This window comes from Callithrix jacchus, chromosome 12 (genome assembly GCF_049354715.1).
Source record: "Callithrix jacchus isolate 240 chromosome 12, calJac240_pri, whole genome shotgun sequence".
Classification (NCBI taxonomy): domain Eukaryota; kingdom Metazoa; phylum Chordata; class Mammalia; order Primates; family Cebidae; genus Callithrix; species Callithrix jacchus.
In genome coordinates, this window is record NC_133513.1 from 109,643,033 (window position 1) to 109,657,136 (window position 14,104).

Below are 14,104 nucleotides of genomic sequence, written 5' to 3' on the forward strand. Positions count from 1 at the left end.
TGTCTCTGTGAAGGTGCCTGCTCTGGACATTTCATACAGATGGAATCACACGATATGTGGCTGTTTGTATCTGGCTTCTTTTACTTCACGTGGTGTTTTCAAGGCTCCTCCGTGTGGTAGGATGTAATGGTAGTTCAGTCCTCGTTCTGGCTGTAAATAACGCTCACTGTGAGACAGCTCACATTTGGTTTCTCCATTCATCAGCGGATGGCCGTGTGGATTGTTTCCAGTTTCTGTCATTACGAATAGTGTTGCTAGGCACATTCGTGTACACATGTGTAGGTGTGGACATTTGCTTTCCTTTCTCTTAGTTATCTACCCAGGACTGGAACTGCTGGGGCCTATGGTAACTCTGCTTTACTTCTTTAGGAATTGCCAAACTGTTTTCCAAAGAGGCTACACCATTTTACATTCCCACCAGCTGTGCGTGAGGGTCCATCCTGCCGTGTGAACTCCAAAGCCCAAAGCCCACACTTTCCCTCAAGGCTGTGCCCCCTACCCTTGCCAGCAGGTGCAGCAGCCCGAGACATGGAGATGGCATGGGCGCTATCACCTAGCACACAGCCAGCTGGCCTCAACTATCAGTCCTACCTTCAGTGCCTGCTCCTTAAAGTACTGCAGGGCATAAGCAAAGATTTCAAGGGCTTTGACTTTCTTGCCATTTGCTGCCGTCAGGTCTGTATCCATGGTGAGGTCCTGGTAGGAGGAAGAGGAACAACAGCAAGATGATGACAAAGGAGCAACATGTCTTCTGGCTTTGGGGACTGCTCCAAGGGGATCTAGAGGATCCTGGTGAGCCATGTTTGTGTTTCCCCATGCTTAAAGAGGCAGACTAGGATGGTGTGTCCCCAAAAATGGGGCCTGGCAGCAATGTCCCCTTACTGTGTAGGAGGCTATGGCTGTCCCCTCCAGGTCCCACCTTCACTGCTTTCTCCTTCTCTCCCTCTCTCTCCTGGATCCTCTGGGAGCAGAGGTTTCAGGGGCAACGGTAGAAGTCAGGAAGAGAGAATAGGCAGCAGGTGCCACTCCCCATGCAATTTCCATTCTATTTCCACATTCAAACAGACATGGTCATGTTCGGGATTCCCCCTGATGGAGGCCTAATTGTACCAACCCACTGCCATGCATGATGCTAAACAGATGAAGCTTTCATTCCCCAACCAAGTCACCAAAATAGAAGAGCTCCTATTTTAAGGCTTGCCCTGTCTAATCTGCCAGGAACCCAGCATCGCTGCCTTCCTTTCTCCACCAAAAGTGAAAGCAGCTGCTGAGCGTGGTACTAAAAAGAGGATGCTCTGCAGACCCCAGATGCTGGTAGACAGAGATCACTAAAAAATGATGAGAAAAGTCCCCATGGGGTAGGGATGGGCAGGGAGTGAGAGCAAAAATCAGGAAAAAGCCCCCGGGTCTCCTGAACCAACAAGCTCATTACTGCCAGCAAAAAACAAAAAATCACTGGGGCCTCCTGATTGATCCAGGCTGGGTAATTATGCTTTGCCTTGAGAGTGAGACTAGGCATTGAATTACTAAGCCAGCCATGTGGAGCCGTCTGTGGCATCCTGACCTATCTGTACTTGCTCACTCCTCCCAGCCAGCTGCCTTCTGCTCCTGGTGCCCAGCAAAGATACCCCAGCTTTGGAACAGCAGCTCCCAGGCTCAGGAAGGTGGCCAAGTGCCAGGAAGCCATGGCTCTGAATTGAAAAAAACCCCGTGCCTCCTTCCACCTGCCATCCTGATACTCAGCGTTGAATCCCACCAGGCAAAATAGGAACAGTTCATTTCTAGCAGAACTCAGTCTGCACCATAGAAAGACAACCATGGGGATGAGCACAGAGCCTTGGAAGGCAGGGTGCTGGCTGCTGAGTTTCCCATTTACATTCGTTTTGTCATCTACAAGCGCTCAGCAGACAAATACAAGCAATTAGAATAGAAGCTTGCACTTGACTAGAACTTAATCTGCACCAGGCATGGCTCTAAGAGCTTTGTGTATTTTGATTCCTTTAATCCCTACAATATCCCTATGAGGAAGGCACAGCCATTGTCTCCATTTCACAGAGAAGACTAAACAAGGCAGGGAAAGGTTAAGTAACTTGGATTACGTATCTCAAATGTACCAGTGGCCAGATTGAAACCCAGGCCATCTGGCCCCAGAGTCCATATTCTTAATCATGATTGTCATCCTGCCTTTCTGAGCACAGAGAGTTAAGGAAACTTCATGGAATAAAATGCTTGAATCAAAACAGTTCTATCCTACGCCCTATCCTTTTCTACAAAGCTTCGGGTGGCAGGGGGTGCTGATGTGACGTAGGTGTCTTAGGGTACACTGGCTTGCTGGGAGCTGAGGCCACCACTCTGGGAGCTGAACCTCCAATCATTGGGCACTTGATGTCCTGAGCTCCCTGCTCCCCCACATAGAGAGCCGGATGTACCAGTTGTTACTGGTTGTTACATCCAGACTGGTTAGTTAAGAGCTACTGCCCTGAGCTCCCCATGTGCCCCTAGACCCCAAGTGGCTCCTTCATGATTTGCTGATCTCTCCATAATCCAGAAACTAAAGGGAGAACTGCTGGCACGGAAGGAGGCCCCCAGCACCCCACTCCCCTGGTATAACCAGGGTCTACTCCAGTAGGTCCATTTTCAAGACAAATGAATAGTTAAATATTCAGAATATCTCCCTGCCCACATGCACACTGGAAAGCACTGCATATTCCACAAAGGTGCTATGTGCTCCAGGATGTGTCTAAAATCAAGGTAAATGGACATTGATTTCTGCTTGGGAGAGACGGGAGGGCCCCTTGGGTTGGAAGGCCATCCCTCCCCCACCCCAAGGCTGGAGGAGCCGTGGCTCTCCAATGCCGGGCACTTGGGGCCCTGGGAGATGCTTGCTCACCCCAGTGGTGTGCAGCTTCATCTTGAACTTCTCCAGGTACAGCCATTGCTTGGCCTCGTTGGGATCCAGGTCATGGTAAAAGTCCCTGGCAGCATACCCAAAGCTGTGGAACGTCCTCTCGGGAGTCAGCAAGATGGTGGTTGGAGTCTTCTGATTGGACACACCAGGGTCGCCTCCCTCCCATCGCCTGCCACCAAGGGAAGCAGAAGTTATGGGGCCTTCTTTCAAAATCCAGTTCAGGCTTGAACACCTACTGTATGCATGAGTGTCAGTGATGTAGATGCCCAGACACACTCTGGTTCTGTTGGATGAGCAGCTACTAGAGACACAACTTCAGTTAAAAAGAAGACGAATTGGCCAAATGCAAAGTTTCTGCTCAATAACAAGCTCTGCCTTGCTCCTTTCATTCCATGTTTACTGGTTATCTACTCTAAGCGTCTACCTGTGTGCTAGGTGCTGGCAGGAAACTTTTATGTCTGTGCCTGCAAATAATTCACAATCTGCTAGGCAATGTATTTTTAATTTACAAGCACTCAATAGCAGATATACTGCTAGGTTGAATCCTCTTTGAAGCAAAACAAGGTAGGCACAATAAATGCATAATGGCCTGACTTATGAGATGCAAATGAGGGGCCCAGGGAAACAGCCTGAGGTGCCAGCTGGTGGGGCAGAGGAAAGAGCACAGGATTCAGGGGAGAACTGAAGAGACAGACAGCTGGATCGAAGGAGGGAAGGACACTCCAGCTGCTCAGAGGTGGGCCAGCGCGAGGCATTCGTGGGGAACGTGAAGTGATGGTGTTGGTTGGAGAGAGCGTGTAGGCGGTAAGAGTAATTGTGAAAATGGGAAGAGTGAGAAATGCGATTGGGAAAGTGGCTGGAATAGGCTGAGGGGAACCCTGGGGACCCAGACATGTACTCTGTGAGTAACGGGAAGCCACTAAAGGTCTTAGACCCGGGGCATGACAGAATCAGAGCTGCTGTTCATAAGGGCAAACTGGGCTAAATGGAGGGAAAGGGAAGCCAGGAGGCTCAGACCAACAATGGAGCAGAGGTGAAAGAACCATAGAAACAGAGATCTCAGCACTTTGGGAAGCCGAGGTGGGAGGATCACAGTGAGCTATGATGGCATCACTGCATTCCAGCCTGGGCCACACAGCAAGATCCCATCTCTAAAAGAAATGAGAGAGAGAGAGAGGCAACAGCGAGAGAAAGGGAAGAGGCAAGGGGAAGACAGGAAACTCAATGCATCTGCTTACCTATGGGGCCACTACAGAGAAGCCAGGGCCACAGAGGCCAAGCTGTTCCCTTCCCAGCCTGCTGCTGACCATGTGACCCCATGCACAGCCCATGCAGCCTAAGGTGGAGACGCAGTGCAGGAAGGGAAATAAGTCGCTTTCCTCACCCTCTGGGGAGGTGGCCACGCTCCCAGCTGAGCCTGGACCTGCTCCCAACCCCACATCATTAAGCATCAGTAGGACCATCTTGGTCCAGATGGAGCTGCTCAGAGGGGTCTGGAATCATCCCTGGCCAATTTCCCTGTCAAACTCCATCAGGATGCTGCTCCTACCCCTGGAGCCAAAGTCCCCGAGGAGACACAGGGATGGTCTCGATGCCAGGCAGCTGCTCCACACACTGCCCTTCACAAACGGAATTGTCATTAATATTAACAGTGACGGTGTCAGTAGAGAATGACTCCATGAGCTTTGGCCTTCAAATTTTTATTCCTTTATTGCTATTTAATACAAAAAAAGTTAACTTTCTCATTTATAATTTGTCATGTTAGCATGATTATGCAAATGTGTTTTGACTGAAATAAAATTCAGGTAGAATCAGCCAACCTCCCTCCAAAATCTCTACCATGACTAAGACACCACCTCTAGAGGCCCTGAACTCTGGGCGTGGTTCGTAAGTCCCCCTCACAAGCAAGTTCAAAGTTATTTCCACTCCTTCTTTTCTGTTTTCACTGCCTGACTATTCTGTGCAAATCACATTTCTTAGAACAACTACCTAGAAGCTGATAAACATTGATTCTGGCCTTTAATGGCACATTCTTTTCCACTGGGATTTTTCATCTTGGGGGTCAGTGACGGCAGCACAGACCCTCACAGCATCTGTCTGGCTAACTGGAGAGAGAATCCTGGTGGCAACTGAACACCAAGGGCATTGCTGTCATCAGAGTTCACTATAGAACAGGCTTTTCATCATTTCCTGATGACATGACACCCAAGGGTCTCTGTATCCACTTAGGACAATAGCTTCAGGCTGAGCCACATCTGATTTTCAAGAGGAAAGGTGAGACTTAAACCAAGATTGGAGGAGGGGAGTCATTTTTATTATGACTTGTGTTTTACAAAACCCTTTACAAAAATTCCTAAAATACAAACATTAGCTGGGTGTGGTTGTATGCATCTGTAGTCCCAGCCACTGGGAGGCTGAGGCAGGAGGATCACTTGAGCCCAGGAGTTTGAGGCTGCAGTGAGCCATGATCAATGCTACTGCATTCAAGTCTGGCAAAAGAGCAAGAACTTTTCTCTAAAAAAAAAAAAAAATAGCAACAACAACAAAACTAAAAAATTCTTACTCTAGGAGCAGTGCCAAATTCCACAATTACTCAGCTGAAGGAATTGCAAAGCCAATTACAATGTATCTTCAGAATCATCCCTTGGAATTGAAAAATTGGGGTGATAAATCCTGGGCTTCCAAAGATTTGAGGGGTCACACCCTGCACGCAGGTCATGGGTCAAGCCTGGGATCCCATGGATGGGTGGCGCTGGGGGCCTGCAGGCTGCTCGGTGTGTGGGGAAGGGAAGAGGGCACCCAGCACAGATCGAATCCCACAAGGCCCAGGGCGACTTTGCCTATGGGGCCGCTTGGATGAGAGTCACCTCATGCTGGCCCGGCGTGGTGGCTCAAGCCTGTAATCCCAGCACTTTGGGAAGCTGAGGTGGGTGTATCATGAGGTCAAGAGATCGAGACCATCCTGGTCAACATGGTGAAACCCCGTCTCTACTAAAAATAAAAAAAATTAGCTGGGCATAGTGGCGCGTGACTGTAATCCCAGCTACTCAGGAGGCTGAGGCAGGAGAATTGCCTGAACCCAGGAGGCGGAGGTTGCAGTGAGCTGAGATCATGCCATTGCACTCCAGCCTGGGTAACAAGAGCGAAACTCCGTCTCAAAAAAAAAAAAAGAAAGGTCAAAAGATCGAGACTCACCTCATGCTGCTTTCTCTTCAACACCTGCTTTCTGCCTCTGGCTACCAACACCCCAGGACTTCTCTTCACCTGAAAGGACCAGCACCTTCCCTGCTTTCATTTCACCACAGGCCAAGCACTTGATAGACACTGTCATTTCATTTGCACACATACCTTGGGAGGCACGTATTGTCAGGATCCCCATTTCACAGACGAGGAAACTGGGGGTTAGCAGGTTTCGCTATGGCCTAAAGTCATATAATAAGTGGCTAAGCTGGCACCTGGATCCTTCCATCACAGACCCTCTACAGGTCTCTCACCCAGGCCAGGCCTTAAACGTACTGCCCAGGCCCCTCCCCAGACCAACTAAATCAGAATTAAATCAGTGTCTTTACAAACCAGGAACCTAGAGCCCAGAGATCAGAAGTGACTTGTCCCCAGCAGCATCGTGAGCTTCGGCTGTGCTGAACCAGGATCCAGGGCCCTCTGAAGTGCCAGTCACTGGCTCATTGCCTAAGCCTGCCCGGAGTCTCCACAGGTGCAGTGGCTGGCACCAGCCACGTGGCCCTCCTGCCCACAGCACTCACCTCATCACATGGATGCATTCTGGCTCCTTGGTGAAGCTGTAGGCATAGCCACTGGATGTGGTCCCAAAGTCAATGGCCACCACCACAAGAAACGACTGCTGTTCTGAGACGTTGGAGTCAGTGTCGTTCTGCAGATATACAGTGAGGCATAGGGGTGTGGGGGGGTGGGCCTGGCTTTCAGGAAGACACCCCTGGAGGGGGTTTACCTTGCCTAGTTATGCACCCCCTGCAGACAGAAGGACATTCCATACTCTAGCTCAAGTCTACCACCTGGAGAGCCCTGAGGAGAGGGCAGGCCCTGACTGAGTGGCTTGGGGAGAAATGGGGGCACCCCTGAGTGGAGGGCCAGGCTGATTGGATGAAGGCACCTGCCTGCAGCTTGCCCATTCCTCTCTATCGACTGTGCGCGCACACGGCTAGTTACAGAAATTCCACCATCAGGACAGGTTGCCCAGTAGTTCCTGAGCAGATACAACCTTCTCCCAACCCCTGCTGCCTTCCACAAGGCCCTGTGCAGACCTCTGGTACTGCCAGGAGCATTTTGCCAGCTGTGCCCTCTGTACACCCAGGTGACTGCTCCATCTATACTGGCGTTTTATGCACGTAAGCAGGGCTGGGCATCCAGGACCCCGCCCAATCCCACCACGCCAGGCACATGACCTGCTGTGACTGTCAGGGCCCAGGGCCTTGCCTCATCTAAGTCACCTGGTCAGGCCATTTCGGATTCCCACCCTTTCTCTTTTTTTAAAGCAGTTTAGACTTTTTTTTTTTTTTTTTTTTTTTCAACTCGCACAGAACTCCAAATTATAAAACCAACAAACGTTGGAGGGGAGGGGTGAGAATGCTACCTGCCTGGCCTCTCCTCAGACTGCTCCCCTTCCCCACAGCCCTGAAACGCCTACAGGACACCTTCTGGGTACAAAGCTTGAAAACCACAGAACCTGGCCCGAGGGGACCAACCCTCCCAGTTTGCCCAGGACTGAAGGAGTCCCCGGGGTGCAGGACTTTCAGTGTTAAAGCCGGACAGTTCCAGAAACCAGGACAGGCTGGCACCCCTACTTAGGGGTGACTCCGCAGTTTCTCCTCAGGTCTTCTTTGTGCATCTGCTCAGCTCACACAAAGCTGCCCTGTCTTCTGGGCACTCACTTGGGTTGGCTGTCTGCACAACTACATGTGCGCCCCTCTGAACGGCTGCCCCCCAACATCCACCTTTCCTCATACAAGGCAGGGTGGGAGCAACAGCCCCACTCAATGCATATGAAGCGCTGCTCAGTGTTTCTCTACTGGGCAAGCTGTTGCAGAAACAATTATACAGCCAGGGGCTTTTGGACACTGCAGACAACTGCAGTGGACAGAGCTCATGTATTCACCGATCTACTGGCCAGAGTCAGTGGCTCCCTTTCAAGAGGATGTCTCACGGGCTCTGATCCTGAATCTTTAAAGGGCTGCTCCCATCTCACCTGCTTCTGTGACCCACTGGCCCCTGTTCCAGAAGCACTAGCCACAACACAGAAGGCCTTCCCAGGCCCAGAATGGGGAAGGGGCTTAGCAGAGCTCCTGTGGTCAGGACCAGTGAATGTGAGGGACTGTCCAGCAGCCTGAACTGTGAGATCAGACCCAGAATGCAAAGGAAGTCAGTACACACATGTGCACATGTGCATGTGCACACACACATGCATTTCTTACCACAATATGGGAGGGGGACAGAGGTGTTATTCCTGTGTCCCCAAGACTCCGGGCTGGGGATGAATATGCAGATGTGGGAGCCGTTTCTGAAAGAAAAAACAAAGTCCCCTCCTTAGAAGTAGCATGGGCTGACCCAGAGAGAAGAAATGAGGGCTGCATGTTCTTGCTCCTCCAGGCACTGTGGCCTCTGCAAAGCTGGCTCATGAAATGGGCAAGGCCCAGCTCCAGCCAGGAAGGCAGGGGCATCTGTTCTAGCACCCCCTTGCATTTGGTATTTAGAACCTGACCAAATGAGATGCTCCTTTCCTCCCAGTCACCACCAGGCCTCTCTCTCTGTGCCATTCAACCCAACTTAGTCAGAGATGCTGCTCAGTCCCTGAAAGCCCCAGCTCCTGGTTGTAGTGTCTGTGGAGCCAGAGGCTAGGCTCCAGGCTGATCTAGCAGGACCTGGAGTTATGTCAAATTTTCATGTGCATTTTCATGGAAGAGTGTCTGCAGCCCTCGGGTTCCCAAAAGGATGTGGGTACCTCCCTCAGGGATAAGTAACCCCTATCCTAGGAACGTAGGATGTGACACCGCTTCAGAAAGAGCATCGTTGCCTAGCAGATGCACTAGCTCCTCACCCCTGCCAGAGCATGTGAATTCATCTCTCTTCGGTGATACTGAAGGTTGGGGACCTTTTTCAATCATAAAAACCATAGCAAAAGGCAGAGAGATCAGCATTTCTAACCCCTGCAGATGGGGCCCAACAGCTATGAGGTCAAAAAGGGGAAGGGCCAGCGGCTAAGCAGCAAGAGCACTATTTTGTCTGTTGCCCTGTGCTCACCATCATTCAGGCCATTCAGACCTAGCATTGTTCTGAAGTCTTCCCAGAGCCCAGTGGCTGTGCCCCAGGAATGGGCCCCCCAGGAGAAAATACACTCTCTGGCAGGCCTTGGAATGTGTCACAGTGCTCTCCCTGCCTGCTGCCTAGGGCTGGCAGGGCACAGAGAAGCTGGGCGAGAATTTCGTGCTCCCACTGCAGAGACAAAGGTTGGACACTAGGTACCTGCAACTACCCAGCGTCATCCTCGGTGCTCTGTGCATGCTGCTCCATTTAGTACATAAGTACTGAAACCTGCTAGGAAGAAATAGGTGATTTTCCAAGGCAATATCTGTGGTCAAGGAAACCAGAGGTATGAGGCGTCCGAGAAAAGCCCATCTGCTTTTAGGGGAGCAGGTGGAGTGGTTCCATCTGCCTCTTCTGCTAAATCACTTTGGGTTAATCCCAGGCTCTTGATGATTTCTTTTTCTACTTGATGAGAACTCAAGCAGCATCGTTACAGTGGGTACCAAACAGGCTGTGGAATGAAATGAATCATGCAGGAGTGAATGTGAAGCCTCAAATCTGCACAGCCACCTCCCACTCTCTGCAAGCTCACATCCTCTCTCCTCCTGATGAGACTCAATTCCTATCTTGGGGAGAGAGGGACAGTCCGGTAATTACAGAGGCAAAATCCAACTTGCTGGGTAAAGGACTTGAATAGACATTTCTCCAAAGAAAACATATAAAAGATATAACAAGTACATGAAAAGATGTTCAACATCATTAGTCTGTAGAGAAATGTAAATGAAAACCACAGTGAGATATGGCTTCACCCTGACTAGGATGGCTATACTTTTTTAAGAAAGGAAAGTAACAAGTGTGTCAAGGATGTGAAGAAATTGGAATCCTCACACATTGTTAGTGGGAATGTAAAACCGGACAACCACTGTGGAAAAGAGCTTGGCAGTTCCTCAAAAAGTCAAGTATAGAATTACCATATGACTAGTAATTCCGCTCCTAGGTATCTACCCAAAACACTGAAAACAGGGACTCAAGGAGATACTTATAAGCAAATGTTCATGCAGCATTATTCACAATAACAGAAAGGTAGAAACACTTCAAGAGTCCAACAGCAGATGAAGGGATAGGCTGGGCATGGTGGCTCACACCTATGATCCCAGCACTTTGGGAGGCCAAGATGTGCAGATCACTTGAGGTCAGGAGTTCAAGACCAGCCTGGCCAACATGGTGAAACTCCATCTCTACTTAAAAATACAAAAAGTAGCCTGGCATGGTGGCATGTGCTTGTAGTCCCAACTACTTGCAAGGCTGAGGCAGAAGAATCACTTGAACCCAGGAGATGGTGGTGGCAGTGAGCCAAGATTGTGCGACTGCACTCCAGCCTGGCCACAGAGCAAGACCCCATCTCAAAAATAAATAAATTAATTAAATAAAACAGATAAAGGGATAAACAAATGTTGTATATCCACACAATGTAATAGTATTTCATTGTAAAAAAGGAAGGAAATTCTTATACACGCTACAACATGAGTGAACCTAGAAAATATGCGAAGTAAAATAAGTGGATGCAAAAGGACAAATATTGCATTATTCCACTTACATGAAATCTCCAGAAGAGGTAAGTTCATAGAGATAGAAAGTAGATTAGAGTTGATAGGGGTGGGAGGGAGGGAGAAATGGAGAGTTCTTACTTAATGAGAACAGAATTTCTCTTTGGGGTAATGAAAAGTTTTGGAAATAAACAGCGGTGATGGTTATACAACATTGTGAATGTAATTCATGCCACCAAATCATACACTTAAAATGGTTTAAATGGCAACTTTCATGTTATACATACTTTTTTTAAAAACTTTATTAACAAGTTTAAATCAACTTGCTCATCTGGAAGGGGAAGCTATTTCTGATTTCTATTAGCACCCACGACTAACAGAATTGCTATTAGCTGTGGGTGCTAATTGCTCTTGAGAAGAGAATGGAGAAGTCAGCTCTCCCTGGCAGGCCTTGGAACTCCACCATCTTTGCTAATCTCCCAGCACAAGGGAGCCCCTTCCTTGAATGAAGGGGGATCTCTGCCTCCCCACTAGGGAGCCCAGCCAGATAGTCCTTCCACCTGTTGGTGAGAGGTCCTCCCTGCCCACAGCCCTTGGGCAGCCTGCAGAGAAATGCCATCAGCACCAGGAGCCACCCTCTCCACCTGCTACCTGGAAGGCCTGCAGCCATGTGTCCCCATTTGCACAGACGGTCCTGAAAGAAACCAAATGTCTAATTGCCCAGAAAATCTGGTGTTGGCAATTAGCAAACAAGCTATTATCTGCAGACGAACTATCCACCCCGCTGTTGCTTGGTTCTAATTATCCCATCACTCAGCCCTTCTCAGAGCCCTGGGCCATCTCACTGATTGGCAAAATAGCCAAGGTTGGGCCACAGATGGAACACGTCTTGGGTCCCCAGGGGACTCTAGGATACTTTGAGGGCAAGAATCAAGGATTTTTGGTTCTCCTGTACTTCCCCCCAACCCCACTGCAACTGGGCCAGTATTAAACAAATCATTTGACTTGCTGATCACTCAGCCATGCCTAGAGGCAGCTGAACCTCATAGACTTTTTCCATCAGAAATTAAAATTCAGGTACATTGTGCAATGATTTAAAACTGATCTGCATAAAAGGTATGGAGAAGTAACATTTCCATAGATACCTGCACATGGTGTATACCCACCTCTGTATATCTCTATATTCCAAATCAAAAATAATTCACCAGCGAATGTTCATTGATACAGCACAGGAATATACACAGCCAGTAGAGACATGCTAATATTTCTCTGCTTCACTGCTTAGGATGTCAAAGTGGTGCTCGAATATTCTCAGGAAAAAAAAATGGCAAAGGTTATCTCACCCCCTTAGGAAGATGGGGAATTTAATTCTGATGTGTCCCAACAAGGCTTGAGATCATGCATTCAGTAGGTAAATGATTAGAAATAAAATACAAAGAGTTGACAGAATATTACCTATTAATCTATGGATATCTGACAGATATAAGCTAACGAACAACAGGAAGGAACTGATGTATGGAATGCCTAAACATACCAAGTGTAGGCTGTGTGTACTGGCTATGAATTATACAGAGGCCATTATCCACAGTCAGAAACTCCAAATGCCATTAAGTGTGGCCCTGCTTCCGCTGCTTCTATAAAGCTAATACAAAAACATCTCCCTTGGGACTACTTTCACCCAGGGGATACTCCAGTTCAGCACCCACAGTTTGACCTGGACACACCAGGAAGAGAAGAGGAAGGCTAATCAATGCCTCGACACAAATAGAGTTTCTTAAAGTCAAGGCTTAGAAGAAAGAAAGGAAGCTGAATAAAAGAAAATCCAGACCCTTCTATGGAGGTAGAGAAGACTGCTAAATGAAACGTTAATGAGTATGCTTTATCAGGACATTGATCAAGGACAGAACTAAAGGTGCTAGTTTTAAGAAATACCTACTGCACCATTCCAAGTAGATTAAATAAAGACCCACTCAAAGCATCTTCCACTTCAAGCACTAAGTTACCCTATAATCCCGTAACTCAGAGAGATTCGACAATTTCACATCAAGGAACCAGAAAAACACTGACCCTTTCAAAAGTGCAAACTACCAGTCACAGAACTTTGGTTAAGTGGAGAAGGAACAGACCCTGGAGCTTTCCGGGGAACAAACAAAAATTAATCATCATGTTTCCTTTGCTATTAGTTATGGATAATTTAACATCACTTCAGTCTTGTAGAACTAGTGTGCAGACTATCTTTTTTAGTTTAGTGGTTATAGATTCACTTATAAACCTGGAACACCCCACCCCAACACATTAAATAATTTCTGCCAAAAAGAGGGGTATATAAAGAAAAGAAAACATTTTAGCAGCAATGTAAAGGACAAATAAGTGAAAGTATTAAATCTTGGTCAACAAGTCTCCTGCCCCAGGATTTCTTACAAACCCAAACCAGATAATTAAGGAAGAACTAGTTTAATTTGTTAGGTTAATCCTCATCCCTTGTCTTAGTGGTATAAGAATTAAAATGCAGGCTTCATCTGGATTTCCACTGTAAAATGCAATACATACAAAATTCAGAAAGATTTTTATGTGTTCCCAACTCTAATGACTTTAATTAAAGCAGATGTTCTTAAAATAAAAAGTAGTCTTGATAAGAGAAACTCAAGGAGAGCCATAATTCATGAACTTGCTTGCTGTTCTCCCTGCCAGAGACATTAGTCAGCAAATGGCCGTGAGCAGAATCGCAGACTTTCTGAGATACATAAAATCAATTCTGCTCCATAAATACAACATGTTCAAAGATGAAGACAGAACCATAGGGCTGACTTTATTCTACAAGGTTCCAGACTCCAAGGAAATGTGACAGGTGGTCTCAACAATAGTGACACGCTCGTTTCTCCAAACAGTCCTTCTTGCTAGCTTTCAGACTTGTAGCTATTAAATACATGCCCAATTTCAAAAGGAGTTTTAAGGTCTGGTCCTTATGATTTAAAAGAATGTCATATATATATATATATATACACACACACACACACACACACATTTATATATATATATATATACACACACACACACTATATATATATATATACAGTTTATATATATATATATATTTTTTTTTTCAATTTCTTTTTCCCTGCTGGCTGTGCTGGCTGAGAGATAACAGGCCTTTGCTGATGATTGCCTAAAATCAGACTATTTGAAAAAAGCTTTCTCTCTTTCTCTCCTTATATCCCTGCCTGCGGTGTCATCTTTGAAAATTGATCAGCTCAAGGTCATATGTAGGTTACTGGCAAATATCTTTTCAGAAGGAAAATAAAAAATCTTTTATTACCCTATAACAGGCTTCATGGCTAGCTGAACTAATGCATTATTACCGTAAGCTGAACTT

At 47.4% G+C, this 14,104-nt stretch overlaps 1 protein-coding gene across 5 annotated transcripts in view; it reads right to left on the minus strand.

Moving 5' to 3' along the window:
* Positions 1–14,104, minus strand: part of HSPA12A (heat shock protein family A (Hsp70) member 12A) — a 183,374-nt gene that overhangs the window by 29,025 nt on the left and 140,245 nt on the right. For all 5 annotated transcript variants that reach the window (XM_035269214.3, XM_078346604.1, XM_002756622.7 and 2 more), the window contains 4 exons: positions 8,356–8,441; positions 6,670–6,797; positions 2,891–3,077; positions 592–696 (listed from right to left, as the gene is read on the minus strand). In XM_035269214.3, coding sequence (XP_035125105.1) covers positions 592–696; positions 2,891–3,077; positions 6,670–6,797; positions 8,356–8,441 — 506 coding nt within the window. The remainder of the gene's footprint in view (positions 1–591; positions 697–2,890; positions 3,078–6,669; positions 6,798–8,355; positions 8,442–14,104) is intronic.